This window comes from Juglans microcarpa x Juglans regia, chromosome 6D (assembly GCF_004785595.1).
Source record: "Juglans microcarpa x Juglans regia isolate MS1-56 chromosome 6D, Jm3101_v1.0, whole genome shotgun sequence".
In the NCBI taxonomy this organism is placed as follows: Eukaryota; Viridiplantae; Streptophyta; class Magnoliopsida; order Fagales; family Juglandaceae; genus Juglans; species Juglans microcarpa x Juglans regia.
In genome coordinates this window covers 3,245,952-3,266,209 of record NC_054604.1, presented here as the reverse complement: position 1 = coordinate 3,266,209, position 20,258 = coordinate 3,245,952, and the positions used below count along the sequence as shown (strand labels likewise).

Here is a 20,258-nt window from a genome sequence, read left to right as displayed (position 1 = left end):
CTAATATGGAGAACGATGGAGATACAAAATTTAATCCAAGAGCACCATCTCGCTCCAAGGCCACACCTCTCGAGCATGTGTAACAAAAAGTTCCAGTTAACTCAATCATATGCCTTCTCCTTGTCGAGTTTGCATAATAACTTTGGTTCACCCGACTTGATTCAACTATCCAAACATTCATTGACAATGAGAATCGAGTCAAGAATTTGTTGACCTCGTACGAAGGCATTTTGGGGCTTGGAAATAATCTTATCCAATACCGTACTTAATCTATCAGCTAATACCTTCATAAGGATTTTGTACATTCCGCTTGCCAAGCTGATAGGATGAAAATCCTTAATTTTCACCACCGAAGACTTCGTTGGAATGAGAGCAATGAAAGTATATCATTAAGGCCTTTTTCAAATTACCTCTTTCATGAAACTCATGGAAGAAGCTCATGATATCATCTTTAACTACTTCCCAGCATGCCTGAAAGAAAGCCATAGTGAACCCATCCAGATCCAGAGCTTTATTGCCTGGCATACTTCACCACCTTGCAAATCTCCACCTCCTCGAATGGCCTCTCTAGCCAACTTGCTTCTTGATGGTCAAGCAACTCAAAAACAAGGCCATCCAAACTCAGTCTCCAAGAAAACTGCTCCAAAAGTAGTAGTGCATAGATGTTGGTGATGTGATCCATTATCTCAGACGGATTCGATGTAATCCTCCAATCTACTAATAATGACTCAATTACATTGTGCCTTGTATGTGAATCAACAATGCGATGGAAGAACTTGGTGCATTTTTCCCCTTCTTTTAACCATAATGCCCTCAATTTTTGTCTCAAGGAAATCTCTTCCATTAAAGTCAGCCTTTCAATATCCAAGGTCACAAGCTTTTTGTGAGCCTTTTCTTCTTCTGAAAGACCCCTCTCCTTCTCCACATCCTCTAAACCCTGTAATTCGTCAAAGATGGATTTTTTTTGGTGTTCCACATTCCCAAAAATCTGCCCATTCCACTTCTTTAGGTCCAAGCCTTCAGCTTACAAGCCAGCACGTAACTAGGATTTCCTTGTATGAGATGGGTTGACCACCATTGTCTAACTCTCTCAATGAAGCCTTCTGATTTCAGCCACATGTTCTCAAACTTAAAATATCTTTTACCTCCCTGGATGCCTCCACAATCAATGAGAATGGGATGTGATCCGAGCACAACCTTGGAAACCATTTCTAGATTAGATCTGGAAAATGTGCTTCCCAATCGGAGGAAACAAGGAATCTATCAATTCCTGACCAAGCTGGATCTCTCTATTACTGGACCACGTAAAAGTGCCACTAACCAGAGGAATGTCCAAAAGATCATAAATAAATTCAGAAAAATCCGCCATTGCTGAACTAGAGCTAGGACCTCCTATCGCTCACTTGGGAAGTGGGTGACATTAAGATCACCCCCAATACACCAAGGAAGGCTCCATAAGTTACAAAAACCAGCCAATTCATCTCACAAGCCTCTTCTCGCGATATTAGAATTAGGACCATAGACACCGGCAAAGGACCATTGATAACTTTCTTCCACATTCTTGAAAGAAAAGGCCACTGTATATTCCCCCACACACTCATCCGTCTTTTCCACTACCCTTTTATCCCACATTACCAAGATGCCTCCCAAAGCCCCTTTAGAAGGCAAATACAACCACCCCACTTGACAACAATTCAACAAACTCTGTATGATGCTAAGGGAGATGAGTTCCAATTTTGTCTCTTGTAAACAAACAACATCAACTTTCCAGACTCGGAGCTGATTTCTTACTTTGGTGCGCTTCTCCAGAGATTATAGGCTTATTATACTCATGTCAATTTGAACAGGTATACATGTAGTAAAAAATAAATATGAATTTTCAAGAATGATTTGCAGATTTCAAAAATAAATACATGTCGTAATACAGAAACAAGTAAAAAATAAATATGAATTTTCAAGAATGATTTGCAGATTTCAAAAAATAAATACATGTAGTAATACAGAAACAAGTAAAAAATAAATATGAATTTTCAAGAATGATTTGCAGATTTCAAAAATAAATACATGTAGTAATACAGAAACAAGTTGGCAGATTCATATGCACTAATTCTGACTTTTCAGGTCACCAAAGGCCTGTGCAGGAAATATGCAACAAAGACGCATTCTTGTACAATACTTTGAGGGAATGAAGGAATAAAATTAATACCTGCAATTTTTCATCCTCTTCCTTGTCCATTGTAAGTTGCTTTTGCAGATCTTGTATTTTATATGAGTAATCAATCTTCTCCCCCTAAAATATTGCATGTGAAAATACATTACGAAGATAAAGCAACTTAATAGGCAATAAACACCACTATAGCACCAACTGCACAGGAATAAACATCTATTGGGAGTTAGAATTTACCCTTGATGAACTGTTTAAACGTCTAATAAGTGCTTCCAACTCTATTGTCTGCATAATCAACTTACCCATGAGAACACAAAAAAAGGATAACAGACTTCAATTTCTGCATATAAAGCTGATCGCTCTCTCAGTTTGGTACCTTGTGTTTTCTTAAACGCATTGCCGCTTGCCACTCATTAGAGTTAAGCCTTTCCTCGTAAGACCTAAATAGAGCATCTGCGTAATGTGCGAGGTGAAAATGAGCCAGGCTTCGTCTTTCCATGGACTTTTTATTTGTAGTCTTATGATCTTCAGCAAGTGACACAGCAGGTTTCAAATACTTGTCTAAAATAGTTCTTGAGCTGCATTTTCACCGAAGTCAGTATTAAAAAAATCAAGAAAACCAATTAATTAGTGTTTCAGAAACACAGAGATGGTATCCAAAACAAAACTCCTAACTTGCTAGATCGAGTTTCTGCCAACCACTTTCCAACCAAGCGATATACATCTGCAGCTTCTTCAGCTGACTGGTAGTTCTGTATGATATATTTTGCAAGGCTGATAGCCATCTCATCCTGACCTTGGGCACGCAAAAGCTTTGCTTCTTCAAGCTGCCATTATATAAAAAATTAGAGGAATGCAGGTGCCTACTATTTCTGAGACATGTCTCAGTAGTAGACAGCAAAACCAATGCTCACAATTTGAGGTGCAAAATCCATGTATTTAAGTTGATAAATGAGGTTCTATAAAAAATATTTTAGGAGTTATTTAGCTCCCTATTCCAATTTAGGATAATTCATAGGTAAATCATTTTGTTTCCACTAAGGCAAAAAGGGACCAGTCAAAAGATTCGCTGCACAAAGGTTAGCGAGAGTTTAAAGGGAGAAAATTATGATGTTCATAGTTGCAATGGCATTTTAAAAAATCTACAGAATATGACCAGCAGGAAAGATAAGATATTGATTTTCAATCGTGTCAGAAGCATACAGGAGATGTCAACCACTATATACAAGCTGCTGTATACGAATTGGAAGATGAAGCACTAGGCAAGTGAGGTTCGTTATAGAAGCACAAAAAAGGCTTAATTATGAGTACGTCTCCAACATCCGGAGATCCAGAGCTGATTCATCTTCGTATAAAAGATCAAGATAAATCATCCTTGAGAAGATGAAGTGGGAACACACTAGCCATCACTTGTAGACCTGGACCCACCATATACATGTCTAAGACTATGATCAACTGATCTTAGAACTTTTTTTTCAATTACACAGAACCTCATCAAGATAAGGCCCTTCAGACACACCCCTGGGGGAGTAACCCCTCGATACACAACCCCACCCGCCAAAACCCTAATAAACTGACCTAAAAACTGCTCAACTGGATTTGAACTTCATCAAAACTAATGTTTTATTTAAACATTGGCAAAATAAAAATGAAATATAAAAGACCTGTTGGAAAGTCCAGATTAAAGCTTAATAACAACTATCCAGCAATGATCATGCACTGTCAATAACAAATACTAACAGTAGCTCTTGACAGTATACAATTCACACAAAGTTGCAAAGTTTCTCAAATAAGGAAAGGTTTAACAAGCTGTCTACCCTTCCAATCCAATACAAAGTTGAGTATTGCTCTCCAGTTTCAACACTGAGGAACTTAAACTCATGCAAAGCCGCAGCTGCCTGAGAAAACCTACAGCCCTATAAAACAAACAAGCTATCAGAAAATGGATCAATTCATGGTTTGCATATATTAAAATGCTGATGATACCTTACGAAGAGTGGATGCAGACTGCAAAAGATGCTTCATCGTACTGTCTTTACAGCGTAAGATTTGAAGCAGAACTCGCCTGAATGCTATAAATGGTTCCAACAGATTCATATGTAGCTGTGTTCTTTCTAAAATGGAGTCCCAATTCGTATTCAACCACGACAACTAGTTAGCATTCAAAAACTTCCATCAGAAGATCAGAATTCCCCACTTGATCTTCCTTATACAAATAATTTGAGTGCGTACAGAAAATGTGAAAAGATTTTAGCACAACAGGCCATGATAATCACAGCTTCTTATCTCCATGACAAGCAGGTTAAAAAGGAATAAAGATGACAGTTCTTCACAGAATATGGTGACAAAAGTTTTTCATAAGGACCTAGGAGTGCCCCTCTCGTTGGCATTATGTGAACAGACAAGGCTCAAATCTTGTTCATAAGAAAACAGACCCAACTGACATATTACCACTCACCAAGAATGGACTGAGAAAGTATATTTCAAAAAAATTAATATCAGATATAAGTGGAGTTGAAAAAACAATTCTAGTCAGTGCATTTTATGGTAAGAAATAAGAGATCTATAAAAAGGAATTGCCGAATGAAATATATCTACAAACAAAAAAAAGATTCAAGTGATCTATAGAATCCAAAGAAATGAATATGTTTGATTATTATGATCTATAAAAGAGAGATTAATAAGAAAATACCAGCTCTGAGGTTGGAATTACTGGTTCAGAAAATACTTTCTTCTTCTCTGGGTAGTATTTTATTCTCTCATATGGAGATGTTGTCCAACGTAAATCCCAAGCTATGCCAAGATGATAAAAAATCTGAACAGGGGGATATTGACAGATAAGAACATTCAAACAGGCACCATATAAAAGGGAAAAAAGATTCCGCTCATCATGATTGGCTGACAAGATTAAGATTTCTTTTTTTTTTTTTAATTAATAAGAGATTTTATTACCAAGAACGGGTATAGCCCAAGTACACATGAAGTATACAAGACGAACAAGATTAAAAATCAAACACCTATCCAAGTGATTTAGGCTTTTGAATTTCAAACATGAATGCTAGGCTTTCTGAACGAGTTATATATTCATTTGGACCATTCCAGCACATGACAGACTGAGTTTTGTAATTGTAAAATATTTTAAAAGTCTTTACAGGTTTTCTAGAAGTTCAACTACCAACGTTGACTAAAATCAATTCCAATTATCCCAAGAGAAGGATAGCAATGTTATAAATGTCAAGATAAGTCAAAAATGATATATGAATGGCCGAATCGTTGGCATTGTGATTTCTCTCTATTATATAAACTGTACAAAAGAATTCTATACATGGAAAGAACTACGCATATGCTAATGTTATCCCTATACAATCTGTCAAATATTAAGCTAATTATTTGGAAGAGTAAATCAAGGAAACAAATATGAAAACAAGTATGGAAACAAATATGGACAGCAAAGACAGTAAAAAACCAGAAATGCTTTGGACTAAAATCAACTACCGATAAAAAAAACGTATGCTTCATAATTAAAACAAGACTGGCCATTGGCCTAGATGTTAAAGCATTGTAATACCTGGAGCTTGACTATTGTTGAGTAGATATATTCGGTGCTCTCTTCACTCGCATGGGAAACAGACAGCACAAGCTCCTAAAGTAAATGAAGCACAAGCATTTTAGATAAAGTCCAGCAGCCCGTTTACAAACTCGGCACAAGTATTTTAGATAAGGTCCAGCAGCCAGTTTACGAACTCAAAAGCTGATAAACATTACCTGCTTTGCATCTTTCAGTTTTGTATGGAATTCATCAAAATCTCCCTCCTTCAATGCCCTCAAGCAACTAATTTTCCAAAAGTACAAACAAAAAGATTGAATAAGCTGCAATTTGCTAGAAATATGCTGCTTTCTTGCTAACTCATTACATGCATTGAATAACTATCAACATATGCATGCATCTATATGGCATCCCATATCTAAGGACGCTGACCACATGTGATCTCAGCATGAGTGACTTAATATTTTTATGCTATGCTTAAAATCTAAAAACAATGTAGTATACAGTATGCCTTGTTGCAGCATTGTTCAATTCAATTGTCAACGTTTGAAATATATTGGGAATAATTTATAGGGGTATAGGGACTGTTAACGTATACAATTTAGGATTAAATATACAATTTAGGAATGTAACTCTGTTAATATTAGCTGTACAGAATATATTTACCATGTATAGATGCTGAATATTAGGAATAATTTAGATTTTTCCGTGTATAGCATATTATCTACTTTCCTTGTATAGATTGGTGATTACGTTGATAATGAGAGGTGGCTGAACTGTGATAGCCAGTTTTTTCCCAAAAAGCTCTCTTCATACTCTTGGTTTCTGAGTATTTTGACATGGTATCAAGAGCAGGTTCATAGTTTTCCTGTCTTCTACAATTTTATTTTTTATTTTTTATTTTTTTTTACCTTTCTTGCATTTTCGGTGCTGTCTGAGGTCGTGTTTGGCCTTTCGTGTGATTGTCGGCGCTGTCTAAGTCGAACTCTGGGGTTCCTTGTGGCTTTAGGCGCCATCTAAGTGCTCCTTGTGGATTATCGGTGCCATCTGAGTGGATTTCAGTGCTTTCTGTGAGAGTTCTTGGCTCTGTTCTGGGTTTCGACGTTCTCTGTGTGATTTCTTTGAGTTTCTGCTAGATTTGGCGCCGACTAAAGTTTTATTGGTTTGCATTATTTTTTTTTTCGGCACTTTCTATTAGTTTCTGTTTGGTATTTGGCACTTCCGGTTGGATATTTTATTTTTGGTTCCATCATGTCATCAGATAAGTTAGACTCGTCCCCTATTCATTTTATTGGCAAAAATATTCTGCTTGGGAATTTCAGTTTCAATTATTTGTCAAAGGGAAAGAATTGTGGGGTCATATTGACGGGAGTGATGCCGCACCTAGAAATGTAGAGGCTTTGTCTAAATGGGAAATCAAGGATGCTCAGGTTATGACCTGGATTCTTAGCTCAGTTGAGCCTCACCTTGTTCTCAATCTGAGGCCTTTGATATGTGGAATTACCTTAACAAGGTTTACAATCAAGACAACACGGCTCGGCGCTTTCAATTGGAGTATGAGATGGCTAATTTCACACAGGAAAGTCTCTCCATTGAGGAATATTTTTCTGGTTTTCAAAATCTGTGGGCTAACTATTCAGGCATTGTTTATGCTAATGTTCCCACTACAACTCTCTCTGTTCTTCAAGCAGTGCATGAAACAAGTAAGAGAGATCAATTCTTGATGAAGCTCCATTCCAACTTTGAAATTGCTCGTTCTAATCCGATGAATCGTCATCCTGTACCATCTCTGGATGCTTGTTTGAGTGAACTTCTTCATGAGGAGCAGCGTATAGTAACTCAGGCTACCATGGAACATCAGACTAATGTTAGTGCACCTGTTACTGTGGCCTATGTAGCACAAGGGAGGAATAAGGGTAGAGACATGCTGGTTGTCCAGTGCTTTAGTTGTAAAACTTTTGGTCATATTGCTCGGGATTGCCCCAAGAAGTTTTGTAACTACTGCAAGAAACACGGTCATATCATCTCCGCTTGTCCCATTTGCCCTGAAAGCAAGTAGGGTACTGCTTATCATGCCTTCGCTAGTGCCTCTAGCTCTGCTGCATTGCCTACTGCCTCGCCGGTTGTTCCTATTCCTGCTCCTACAGCCTTAGCAAACCCGAACACACTCACTCCTTAAATGGTACAACAGATGATCATTTATGCTTTTAGGCTCTCAGGTAATCATAAAGTTTCTTCTAAGCCATGGTATTTTGACTCCGGAGCCTCTAACCATATGACCAATACAGTTGTTCCTCTTTCCAATGTCAGAAATTACGATTTGGTGATCTTTCATCTTCCTTAACTGATGTTTTTGTATCTCTTGACCTCTCCACAAATCTTATTTCTGTTGGTCAATTGATTGATAATAATTGTAATGTTCATTTCTCTCGTTCTGGTTGTGTTGTGCAGGATCAAGTGTCAGGGAAGATGATCACGAAGGGGCCTAAAGTGGGACAACTCTTTCCTCTCCACGTTGCTCCTTCCACCATTATCCCTATTTTTGCTTTACTTTCATTTGCCTGTAATGTTGTTAGTTCTGGAAATAAGATGTGGCATAGATGTCTAGGCCACCCAAACTCTGATGTTTTTCGTACTTTGTTTAATTCTGGTTTATTGGAAAATAAAGCATGTTCATCTCTTGATCTTTCTTTTGATTGTACATCATGAAACTTGGCAAAAGTAAAGTTCTACCTTTTCCTCATCATGCATCTCGTGCCTCACAATGTTTCGATATTATTCATAGTGATATTTGGGGGATTGCACCTGTTGTTTCTCATGCGCATTATAAGTACTTTGTTACCTTCATTGATGACTTTAGTCGCTTTACTTGGGTTTACTACCTACGGGCTAAGGCCGAAGTTTTTTTAGTATTTAAACACTTTTTTGCACTTCTTGAGACTTAATTCTCTGTCAGCATCAAGGTCTTACGCTCTGATTCTAGCTGAGAATACATGTCTAATGTGTTTCAAGACTTTCTTCAAAGCAAAGGGATCATCTCTCAGCGTTCTTGTCCTTCGACACTGCAATAAAATGGTGTTGCTGAGAGAAAAAATCGTCACCTTCTTGATGTGGTAAGAACCCTTTTATTTGAATTATCTGTTCTTCCTCGTTTTTGGTGTGAAGTGCTTTCTACTTCACACCAATTGATCAATCGCTTACCCTCGCCTACGTTATATAATGTTTCTCCTTTCTTTAAGTTGTTTGGCCATTCTCCTTCATATTCTTATCTTCAGACATTTGGTTGTTTGTTTTGTGCATCTCCTTTCTCATGAACGACATAAACTTACTGCTCAATCTGTTAAGTGTGCTTTTCTTGATTATGTTATACCTCAAAAAGGTTATGTTTGTTATGATCCCATGCTCGTCGTATAAGGGTTTCTAGCAATGTGGTTTTCTTTGAAAATCAATATTTCTTTCCATCTCATGTTGAGTTGCCATCTTCATCTTTATCTATTATGCCTAGCTTCTTTGATTCTCCAATGATTGTGGAAAGGTTTAAACCTGGTTTTGTGTATGAACGACGTTGTCTTCATGAGTCTGGTTCCACCTCATTTGTGCTCCCTCAAGATCTCGACCCGGCGCCTGATCCTGCTCCTATTTCTACCACTCTTCGCCGGTCTACTCATCCTTCTCGACCCCCTGATCGGTATGGTTTCTCATCCCCTGTCTCTCTCATAACTACTTTATCCTCTATTTTCATTCCTTCCTACAAATAAGCTATGGAACATGAGTGTTGGCAAACTGCAATGCAAGCGGAACTTCACGCACTTAAGGAGAATCATATTTGGGATATTGTTTCTTGTCCTCCTACAGTCAAACCTATTGGGAGTAAATGGGCTTTATCTGTAAAGCTTCATTCTGATGGGTCTTTGGACCGATACAAAGCTCGCCTTGTAGCTCTGTGTAACAAACAGGAATATGGGGTTGACTATGAGGAGACATTTGCTCCTGTTGCCAAAATGACCACGGTTCGAACCATCTTAGTTATTGCCACTTCACAATCTTGGCAACTACATCATATGGATGTGAAGAACGCATTTCTTCATGGTGATCTCCAAGAAAAGATCTACATGAAGCTTCCCTCTAGTATGACTACTTCTTCTCCTCACGATGTTTGTAAGCTAAGGCGTTATCTGTACAGGCTCAAGCAGGCTCCCCGGGCTTGGTTTGAGAAGTTTCGTAGTACACTTCTTACATTCAATTTTACACAAAGTCAGTATGATTCTTCTCTTTTCTTCCACAAGTCTGATGCGGGTATAGTTCTTCTCTTGGTTTATGTGGATGATATTATCATTACTGGCACTGACTGTGGTTTGATTACTAAGCTTTAGAAGCTGTTACATGCAACTTTCCATATGAAAGATCTTGGCCAACTCACATACTTCTTGGGACTAGAGGTTCATCATCGGGCCAATGGTATTTTCTTGAACCAACATAAGTATATTCAAGATCTTATCACCTTGGCTGGTTTGGAGGACACTTCTTCTATTGATATATCTATGGAGGTAAATGTCAAATACAGGAAAGATGAAGAGGATCTTCTAGATGATCCTACTCTCTATCGGCACTTGGTTGGGAGTCTTATCTACTTGACCACTATTCGACCGGATATCTCCTATGCCGTTCATCAGGTCAGCTAGTTTATGTCTTCTCGTCGGCACCTTCATCTTGCTGCAGATCGCCGCATTATCCACTATCTTCGGGGGTCACCTACTCGTGGGTTATTCTTTCCTACAAGCTCATCTCTTCAACTTGTTATCTACAGTGATGCTGATTGGGCTGGGTATCCGGATACGCGTCGATCTACTACGGGTTGGTGTATGTTTTTGGGTGATGCCTAAATTTCTTGGAGATGTAAGAAACAAGATCGTCTTTCTAAATCATCTACTGAGGCTGAGTATCGACTGAGGCTGAGTATCGTGCCATGTCTACTGCTTATTCTAAAATTGTATGGTTACGGGGTCTTATGGAGGAGCTTGGCTTTCCTCAGACTAATTCTACCGCTCTTCATGCTGATAACACTAGTGCTATTCAGATTGCAACCAATCTCGTCTTCCATGAACGCACCAAGCACATTGAGGTTGATTGTCATTCTATCTGAGATACCTTGGAGAGTCGGGTGATATCTCTTCCTTACATTTCTTCTGGTCTCCAAGTAGCCGATATCTTCACCAAAGCAATGACTCGATAGCAGCATCAATTTCTTGTTGACAAATTGGTGTTAGTTGACTTACCAGCATCAATTTGAGGGAGGATGTTAACGTATACAATTTAAGAATAAATATACAATTTAGGAATGTAGCTCTCTGTTAATATTAGCTGTACAAAATATATTTACCATGTATAGATGCAAAATATTAGGAATAATTTAGATTTTCCCGTGTACTACGTTCCTTGTATAGATTGGTGATTACGTTGATAATGAGAGGTGGCTGAACTGTGATAGCCAGTTTTTTCCCAAAAAGCTCTCTTCGTACTCTTGGTTTCTGAGCATTTTGACAGGGACATCAGATGTATCTGTTTTTAGTCAACATAGTTACTCTTGAAATGTTTACAATAGACAACTATTAAGAACAAGACCAAACCCAATTACCTGTGCAAGTTTTCGTTGAAATGGTCACTTTTGATTTGCTGACTTGAAGATGGAGATTTAGTTCCCACATAAAGTAAGGAGAAATCCCAGTTTCCTGCACGCCAAGCAGCCTCATACTGCAAACAGTTCAGAAACAAATGTGAGGAAATTAAGAAGTCAGCATCAAACTATCCCAGTAACTTGCTACAACCAGAAATACAAAATTGTTACTCTCCCCTGCTTAACAAGACTGAAAAATTAATAAAAGAAGGCAAACCTGCAGTTCAGTGAATTCCTGATCATGCTGAAACTGACTGTTCCGAGAAGTCAAGCCTTGGCAATACAGATCCAGCACATGCATACACCCAACTTGCTGCAAAGATCTAATCAACCCTTTGTAAGGGTTCCTATTTGTAATCTCGTCTTCCAATCTGAACCCTGAGAGATGATCTGCAGGTCGAATCTGTTCCAGTGACAAATATGTGGCACCACCATCCATTTTCACTGAGGCATCTGATCGTACTTGCAAGTCATAATATTCAAGAGCCTTGCTCCAGTTCCCCTTGTGCTCAAAGGTAATGATTTGAGACAGCAACTTTTGATGCCATCACCAAAAAAACAAAAACAAAAGAGTGCAAGACTGTGAGAACATACTCATGTTCTGAATGTATATAACTACTAAAAACCAACATATAAAGTCAATTTGTCATGAACAGATAAAAAGTTACAAACTCAGACTTTCATTCATCTAACCTAAATTACAGAAGGGTGTCTTGGTCCCGGTCAGCTATGCATCAAACCAGAAGAATTGATGAAAAACATCAGCATTATCTTTGTCATTCTAATTATTTATAAGAAATGTACTTCTTAAAAAAGATAGGAAGCATTCAAGAAAACCTCAGAAGAAAAAGAAAAACAGCAATTTGAACAATCTGAAAAGCTAGAAAATAGAAAAGTATCATGAGTTGCTATCCATGTATAAAGGGCAATGGGGAAGATCTTTGTCAGCTCTACAACGAAAGCTTGCTTATCTTTAAAGGTCCATGCATTTCGCTCTCTCAGAATGCACCACATTAAGCATCAAGGAGCCAACCTCCACATTATGAAAACATTATCATGCCTCTGCTGTCCTCCCCAGAGTTACCAATTCACCACAGTAATGTTCTGCTTCCTTAGGTTGTCCAACATCCAAATCTTCCCCAATGTTGTTGTCCACGCACAAAAAAAAAAAAAAAAAACAACAAAAACCCACCCTCAAAGGACCTTCACTCTCCAAATGTTCTCCCAACAAAAGAGAACCTGTAGGTAATGTTAAATCCTTATAATATGACCGCACCACTCACACCACCTTGTCTTACCCTGAAATTTGAAAACCCACACCACACTTCACGCCAAAAACCAACCTTAAAACCATCACTCATCTGAAATCTAATAAATTTTGACAAATAATCTCTCCCCCTTTTGACATGTTTCCACAAACCTACACCAAAAGGCCACGTTACCTTGATCAAACACCAACCAACCCTCAAACTGCAATAATTTGTATCTATCATCTATCTCCATAAAGCCTCCCCCTCCATTGCATAATGCCTTAACTATTTACCTAATAATGCTCGATTGCATTGAATCAATTTTCTGACCCCCAAACCACCTGATTTTATTGAAGTACAATGTACAATTACTCGATCAAGTTACTAAATCAAATTTAAGATCATCACCAATTCCTTGAGTGAGGAGTCTCTATAAAGCTTTTCAAGCCTATTAGCAACTCCTACTAGAATGGGGAACAAAGACAAATAATATGTTCGCAAATTTGAAAAAGCACTTTTTATTAGAGTCAATCGACCATCCTTAGACGACTATAGCCTTTTCCAAGTATGCTATTCTAAATAGATATAGCTTTATAAGAAGCACCCAAAGGCAAACCCTAATATTGCATCGGTAAAGAAGAAATTTTACAGCTAAGAATACTGGCCAAACTTCCACATCACCAGCAGGAACAATATCAGATTTCACCTAATTGATAGTCAACCCTGAAATTGCTTCAAAACAAAAGAAAATAAAACACAAGAATCGGAAATTAAAGTATCGCCAAATTGATCTTGGTCATTACAATAGCTACTAAGTTTGCCATCTTTTAATGCAATTACGTTACCTAACTAAATCACAATGTAACCGAAACAAAAAAGTGATAAATGGATCAAAGGATCGACCAGGAGGACATTTGTTTTAGAGATTAATGTAGTCATAATCATATAGAACATTCAGTAACTATCCAGACAGCCAATCAAACTCAGAAAAGTTTGGTTATAAAGTTTAACATAGAGAGGAAATTTGTCATCAAACAGTTCTCCGAAGAAAAAAGCTCCTAATGAGTCTCATGAATCAAATGAATATGTAGTGGATAAGAAAATTATTGATCATGCAAAGGGCCTTGTTTCTTTTGCTTCTCATGGGCAGTAAGGCTTGAACCGTCTGTCCTTTTTTTTTTTTCATTTTTCCCCTTGTACCTTTCGAAAATGATTTATACAGTTCTATGGTGTGCATGCCCCGTGCAGTCCCTTTAAAAAAAAGTGATGCACACCTGGGACCCACATGAAAACAAAAACTCACTTTTCTTCAAAAGGGACTGCTCGGGACTTGCACACTCTATGACTGTATCTATTATTACTCTTTGCGTTTTAGCTCTAATTGTCATTTCTTTCCTGGTGGGGACAAGGGGGCATGTGGTAGGGAAAGCAAGGAAACAGTGAAATGCAAAAGTCTCATCTCAAAGTGGTACATAATGTGTTTTTTTCATAAGTTCAACTTTATTAATTATCAATACCGTTTAATCTAGTACACAAGAGTATACATGAGAAACACCAAACGAGAAAATGAGAAAGAAGTCAAAAGTCCTAAAAACTTGAAATAGAGCCACTAAAATGAGCACACATGCAATTCCCATCGCAAGAAACCCACGCAACTGTGATAATTTCCAAAAGTACAACACTACTACTAGTACTATGCAAATGATAAGAACTAGGCACAAAAAGAAACTGGTAATGGGAGAGAAAGGACTTTCAGAAAGGTAACTGATAAATTGAACCACCTTGTGCGACTGGATAATCCCGTATAAGCTGTCAGGTTCATTGATTTGAGTGACAGCAGAGAGAAGTATTCCAATGTGAAGTGGTAACTGGTAATAAAGAAGATCCAAACAGAAAAATGGAATTAAGAGAACTGTAAAGAATGTAGAGAAGACAATGATAAAAAGAAAACTGTTCTAACATACTTAAGAATCGCACAGATTGTTTGCGACTTTCTATTGCTCTAGAAAAATCTACTATTGGCATGCCCATGAATACCAGTTATAAAAGCTCATATCCTGAAACAGTATGGAGCACAGCATCACCATAGAAATTACCACTTCAATATGGGAGAAATCTGGGTTCCCAAGTGTGAGGTTGCTGAAATGCTCTTCACACCAATGCTCAACATACATCATAGATGTAAAATATGAACCACATAGCTGTGAAGGGACACAATCCATGTCACAGAAACTGTCAGATAAAATTAAAAAAAAAAAAAGTAAAAATATAATAAATAAGAATCAAGGGAAAGTTCAGCACTCACGACTGCGGATTTAGCAACAACAAGGTAATCAATGCAAAGCCAATAAACCTGGGAATGAAAATAACTTGTCAGGAAAAAATCTACGCTCAAGAAAAGTTGGCACCTTTCAGGAACTCAGTTAAACAAAGACTTAAACCCAACTGAATCCAATTTTTTATTTGTTACATTCCAACTCCAGAAAGAAAATAAAAACATATCCATTTTGAGTGCATGTAGCACAGAAGACCTTGTCCCATAAAGCAGTTGGCGTCGTCTCAGCACTCGACATAGAAACTGAATCTCTAGCCTTCATGGATGTGGAACAGGATTTTGAGCTATAATTTGAAGCCTTTGCACACTGCAGAACAAAGCATAATTACCGTCTCTTTTTGGCCCAACACATTTATTAAAAAAAAAAAAAAAAAGCAAACTGATGTAATTAGCACTCATGGTTAGATTGTCATCGTTAAACCAAACTGTAGAAGCACAAATGCCATTCAATTAGATTAATCCTTTCAAATATAGCACCATTTAAGACAAAAAACGTAATTCGTATGATTAGCTTCACCAAGGTAAAAAGTTCTTAGTTAGCACTACTTTCAAGTTCAGTCAAGCATAAATATGTACTTCACTCTTGAGAGCAATGACATCGTGCAGGAAACTAAAAAAAAAAAAAAAAAAAAAGAAGAAGAAGAGAGAGAGAGGACCAGCTCACCCATCTCAAGACCAACTTGGCTGAACATGGACTCAGTAATGCTTTACAAACTTTGGCAACTTACAAAAGATGGACCTCATCCCATCAAGAGCAAATACCAAAACTTCCTTTTTTATATAGGAAAGGACCAAAACAAGAAAACTTTTCCCCCAAAAATTTCCTGCATTTATTTTCCTCAAAACTCTTTCTCAATAAGCATTACTTACCCCCACCCCCAAAAAAATCTCCAACAACCAAACATCTCTCCTCCATATATTTCTGACAAATCAAAGAAAATTTAATAAAGCAAAGTTATATACAAAAACTAAGGCATAATATAATATGGATAGATGTTTCTGAGAGGAAGATATTAAATTTACCAACCACTACCGAACTTAAAACTTAACAATCTGAGAAAATTAAAGTAAATAAGTAAATAAGCATCAAATACAAACTATAACTATGGTTCAACAAACTCACCTTAGAGCTTTCTCTCTTCATTTGTCGAGAAGAAGACTTTTCCATAACGTGACATAAACGTAGTTCATTAAAGACATTTAAGAAGACTTGAATTGATTTGATCAACTTGTTAGACCCTGTGAATATATGTTCCTGCAACTGTATGTGAAACCAAGTTAACAGAGAAACTATGTTTGAAGAACTCAAAAGATAAAGCAGACTAGGACTTCAGACATGCATGACTTGAGTCATTTTATAATGTAGCAAAATCATTATTGTTTACTGATATGCAATATGTGAAAAGTCTATTTATTTCAGATCATTATTAAACAAAAATATAAATATAAATTTTTTTAAAGTAACAGAAAACAAAATATATTAAACAAAAATATAAATAACAGAAGACAAACTTAATTCAAGGCAAACAAAGAAGAATGCAGTAAACTTGAAAAACATTTTACTAGCTCAGAAGAAAGAAATGTTATCAGTTTAATCTTTACAATAATGATGCACATGGGTCGGTGGACCAGTGTACATCTCATGTTTCGGTCACCCTTCCACTTGTCTGTAAAAAGTTTCTTTTCCTGAATGATGCCTAGCTATCTAGTTCAGTATACGTACTCCTAATTTGTTTTGGCCTAAATTACATCTTGTTCTCAAATGGTGCCACTTTCTTAGCTTATCACTTGTCAAATAAACTTCCTCCTTTCACTATGTCTTATACAATAGCAATGCAAAATATTTGAAATTTGGAGTATGGCTGACCTTATAACTATTAGTGGATTATATTTATTTGAATTAATTCCTAAGTTTATCTATGTATTTCGGGTATAGACAGATTTGTACAGCTGTATAGGATTTATAATTTGAATATTTAGATTGGGTAGATAAGTATGGGAAACATATCTCATCCAAGATTTGAATCCCTTTAGGATAGGAAGTCAGATTTCGAATTTCTGATCTATGTAATCTATTTGTTGCTATTTAATGAATGAGAAGGAACAAGAGGAGATATTCAGCCAAAGAAAATTGTTATGGTATCAGAGAAAGGTTAAGAATTCTAGGTTTTTCTGATTCCAAGATTTCGGCTAGGATTTTTCTGTTTCCAGAGTTGCGGCTATTTTTTTCTCTAGTCTCAAGGGTTGCAACTAGGGTTTCTTGTCTATCATGTCTTCTGAAATTAGAGATTCTTTTCTGATTCGATTCAACGGAAAGAATTATGCTGCGTGGTCTTTTCAGTTTCAACTATTGGTGAAAGGAAAGGAACTATGGGGTCATATTGATAGGAGTAGTGTGGCACCGGAGGACAAAGATCGGCAGGCTTCTTGGGAAAGCAAGGATGCCCGAGTCATGTCTTGGATTTTTGGATCATTATCTTGAATTTACACTCATTCAAGAATGCTCGTGATATGTGGAATCATCTCAAGCGGCTGTATACTCAAAATAATGCAGCTAAGAGATTTCAACTCAAACTAGAGATGTCGAATTTCTCTCAAGGAGCTCTCTCTGATTTTTATTCTGGTTTATGTAACTTGTGGGTTGAGTATACAGATATTGTATACACTTCAATTCCAGCAACAAGTTTGTCCGATATTCAAGCTGTTCATGAAGCAAGTATGCGGGCACAATTTCTTATGAAACTAAGGCCTGAATTTGAATTTATTCGTGCTAATCCGATGAACCGAGATCCTATGCCTCCCACTTGATATGTGTTTGGGAGAGATATTTCGAGAGGAGCAAAGATTGATGGCCCAAATAGCCATGGACAAGCTACTCCAACTCCTGTGGCATATGCAGCTCAAGGAAAAACCAAAGGGAGGGATTTGAGCACTACTCAATGCTATAGTTGCAAAGGTTATGGGCATCTCGCTGCAAAGGAAAAATCTAATTGTAAGCGATTATGCGCACTAATACGCGCACTTATTCAATATGATTGGTCAGAAAGTAGATTTTATTGAAAACAATGCTAATTTGAATTTAGAATATGAAGGCAACAACATTAGTACGCAGATTGGTATGCAAACTTGCTTGTACATAGCAAAACTCCGCTGCAAATTGCTCTAAGAAAACTTGCAACTATTGCAAGAAGCAAGGACATATCATCAAGGATTGCCCGATACGTCCTCCACGTTGCCAAGAAACTACTTCTTCAGCTGCTGCCGAGGCTACGAGTGCTGCCAACTCTACCTTGGCCACTTCTTCTCATGCTCCAGCTTCCACTTCTCAAAATCCCACCCCTATTACACCAGAAATGGTCCAAAAAATGATCATCTCAGCTCTTTCAGCTTTTGGTATTTCAGGTAAAAACAAATCAGCCTCTAAACCTTGGTATTTTGATTCAGGTGCCACCAACCATATGACAAGTGCCTCTCACTCTCTTGTTAATGTCTCACAATATGCTGGTCCACCTAAAATTCACACGGCAGATGGTAGTTCCCTACCTATCACTGTTGTAGGTAACATTTCTCCTTCCTTAAATACTGTTTTGGTGTCTCCTTCATTAAATACCAATCTGATTTCTATTGGACAATTAGTTGACAGCAATTATAGAGTGTCATTCACTTCTTCTTGTTGTCTTGTACAGGATCAGGTGACCGGGAAGATGATCGCGAGGGGTCATAAAGAGGGTCGGCTGTTTCCTTTATGTTTAGATTCAAAATCTGTTGAGTCAAAGTCTTTATCTTTGTTTTCTTGTAATGTTGGTACTTTGAGTATGAAGGATTGGCATAGGCGGTTGGGCCATCCCAATTCTCACATACTTCATAAGTTGTTATCTTCCGGTTTAATTGGCAATAAAGGATCTCATGCCACTCGTGCCTTTGATGTTATTCATAGTGATGTGTGGGATATTGCCCCGATAAAATCTCATGATCGTTATAAATATTTGGTAATGTTTATTGATGATTATACTCATTTTACGTGGATTTACTTTCTTCGCACTAAGAATGAAGTATTTCCGGTATTCAAGCATTTCTTGGCTTATCTCACTAATCAATTCTCTGCCTCTCTTAAGGCTCTTCACACCGATTCAAGAGGAGAATATATATCCACTGAGTTTCAAATGTTCCTTCAAGATCAAGGAATTATTTCTCAAAGTTCTTGTCCATATACTCCACAACAAAATGGAGTAACTGAAAGAAAGAATTGTCATCTTCTTGATATGGTCCGGGCTCTCCTAATTGATTCGGGTGTGCCCTTTCGTTTTTGGTGCGAAACTTTGTCTACTGTTGTGTATTTAATTAATAGATTACCTACTCCAGTATTAGACAATGTTTCTCCTTATTCTTTGCTATTTGGGCACTCCCTAGACTATTCTCAATTGCACTCATTTGGTTGTGTTTGTTTTGTGCATCTTCCATCTCACGAAAGACACAAACTTTTTGCTCAATCAGTCAAATGTGCCTTTTTAGGGTATAATTCTTTTCAAAAGGGTTTTGTTTGTTATGATCCTCAAGCTAAACGCATTCAAGTTTCTCGCAATGTGGTCTTCTTTGACAAACAACAATTTTTTCGTACTCATCTAGACCCCATTCCTCCTAGTTTTTGTGTTTTGCCAAATTTTTCTAATGAGGATACAACTTCTACACCAGCTTCCACTCGGTTTAAACCTAGTTGTGTTTACACCAGGCATAAACCATCTCATCCAGCAGATCTGACCGCTCGTTGGCCCCCCTGAGCATCCGCGCATGGCTCCTGATCAATCCCTTGACACATCTTATGATCCACCATCTCGTCGGCATACTTCTAGAGTCTCCAAACCCCCGGATTGGTATGGTTTTTCATCTCATTCTTCTATGTTTGCTACACTTTCTTCTAGTGTTATTCCCTCCTCTTATAAGCAAGCTATGAAACATGAGTGTTGGAGGAATGTCATGCAAGTAGAAATGGATGCACTAACGTCCAATGACACTTGGGATATTGTGTCTTGTCCTTCTTCTGTGACACCTATTGGTAGTAAGTGGGTGTATTCTATGAAGCTTAGATCAGATGGGTCCTTTGAGAGATATAAATCTCGTTTGGTAGCTTTGGAAAATAGAAAAGAATATAGGATTGATGACGACGAGACATTTGCTCCTCTTGCTAAGATGCCGACTATTTGTCTCCTTCTTGCCATTGTCGCTTCTCAGTCTTGGTGATTGCATCAGATGGATGTGAAGAATGCTTTCATTCATGGTGATTTAAA

General features: G+C 37.6%; 1 protein-coding gene across 1 annotated transcript in view; it reads right to left on the bottom strand.

Moving 5' to 3' along the window:
- LOC121234092 (serine/threonine-protein kinase ATM) overlaps positions 1-20,258 on the bottom strand; it is a 100,682-nt gene that overhangs the window by 19,137 nt on the left and 61,287 nt on the right. Inside the window, 16 exon segments of the mRNA XM_041129908.1 lie at positions 2,207-2,290; positions 2,405-2,452; positions 2,544-2,745; positions 2,843-2,994; positions 3,985-4,083; positions 4,154-4,318; positions 4,860-4,982; positions 5,736-5,810; positions 5,933-5,999; positions 11,350-11,465; positions 11,606-11,923; positions 14,420-14,506; positions 14,735-14,839; positions 14,944-14,991; positions 15,170-15,280; positions 16,097-16,234. Coding sequence (XP_040985842.1) covers positions 2,207-2,290; positions 2,405-2,452; positions 2,544-2,745; positions 2,843-2,994; positions 3,985-4,083; positions 4,154-4,318; positions 4,860-4,982; positions 5,736-5,810; positions 5,933-5,999; positions 11,350-11,465; positions 11,606-11,923; positions 14,420-14,506; positions 14,735-14,839; positions 14,944-14,991; positions 15,170-15,280; positions 16,097-16,234 — 1,938 coding nt within the window.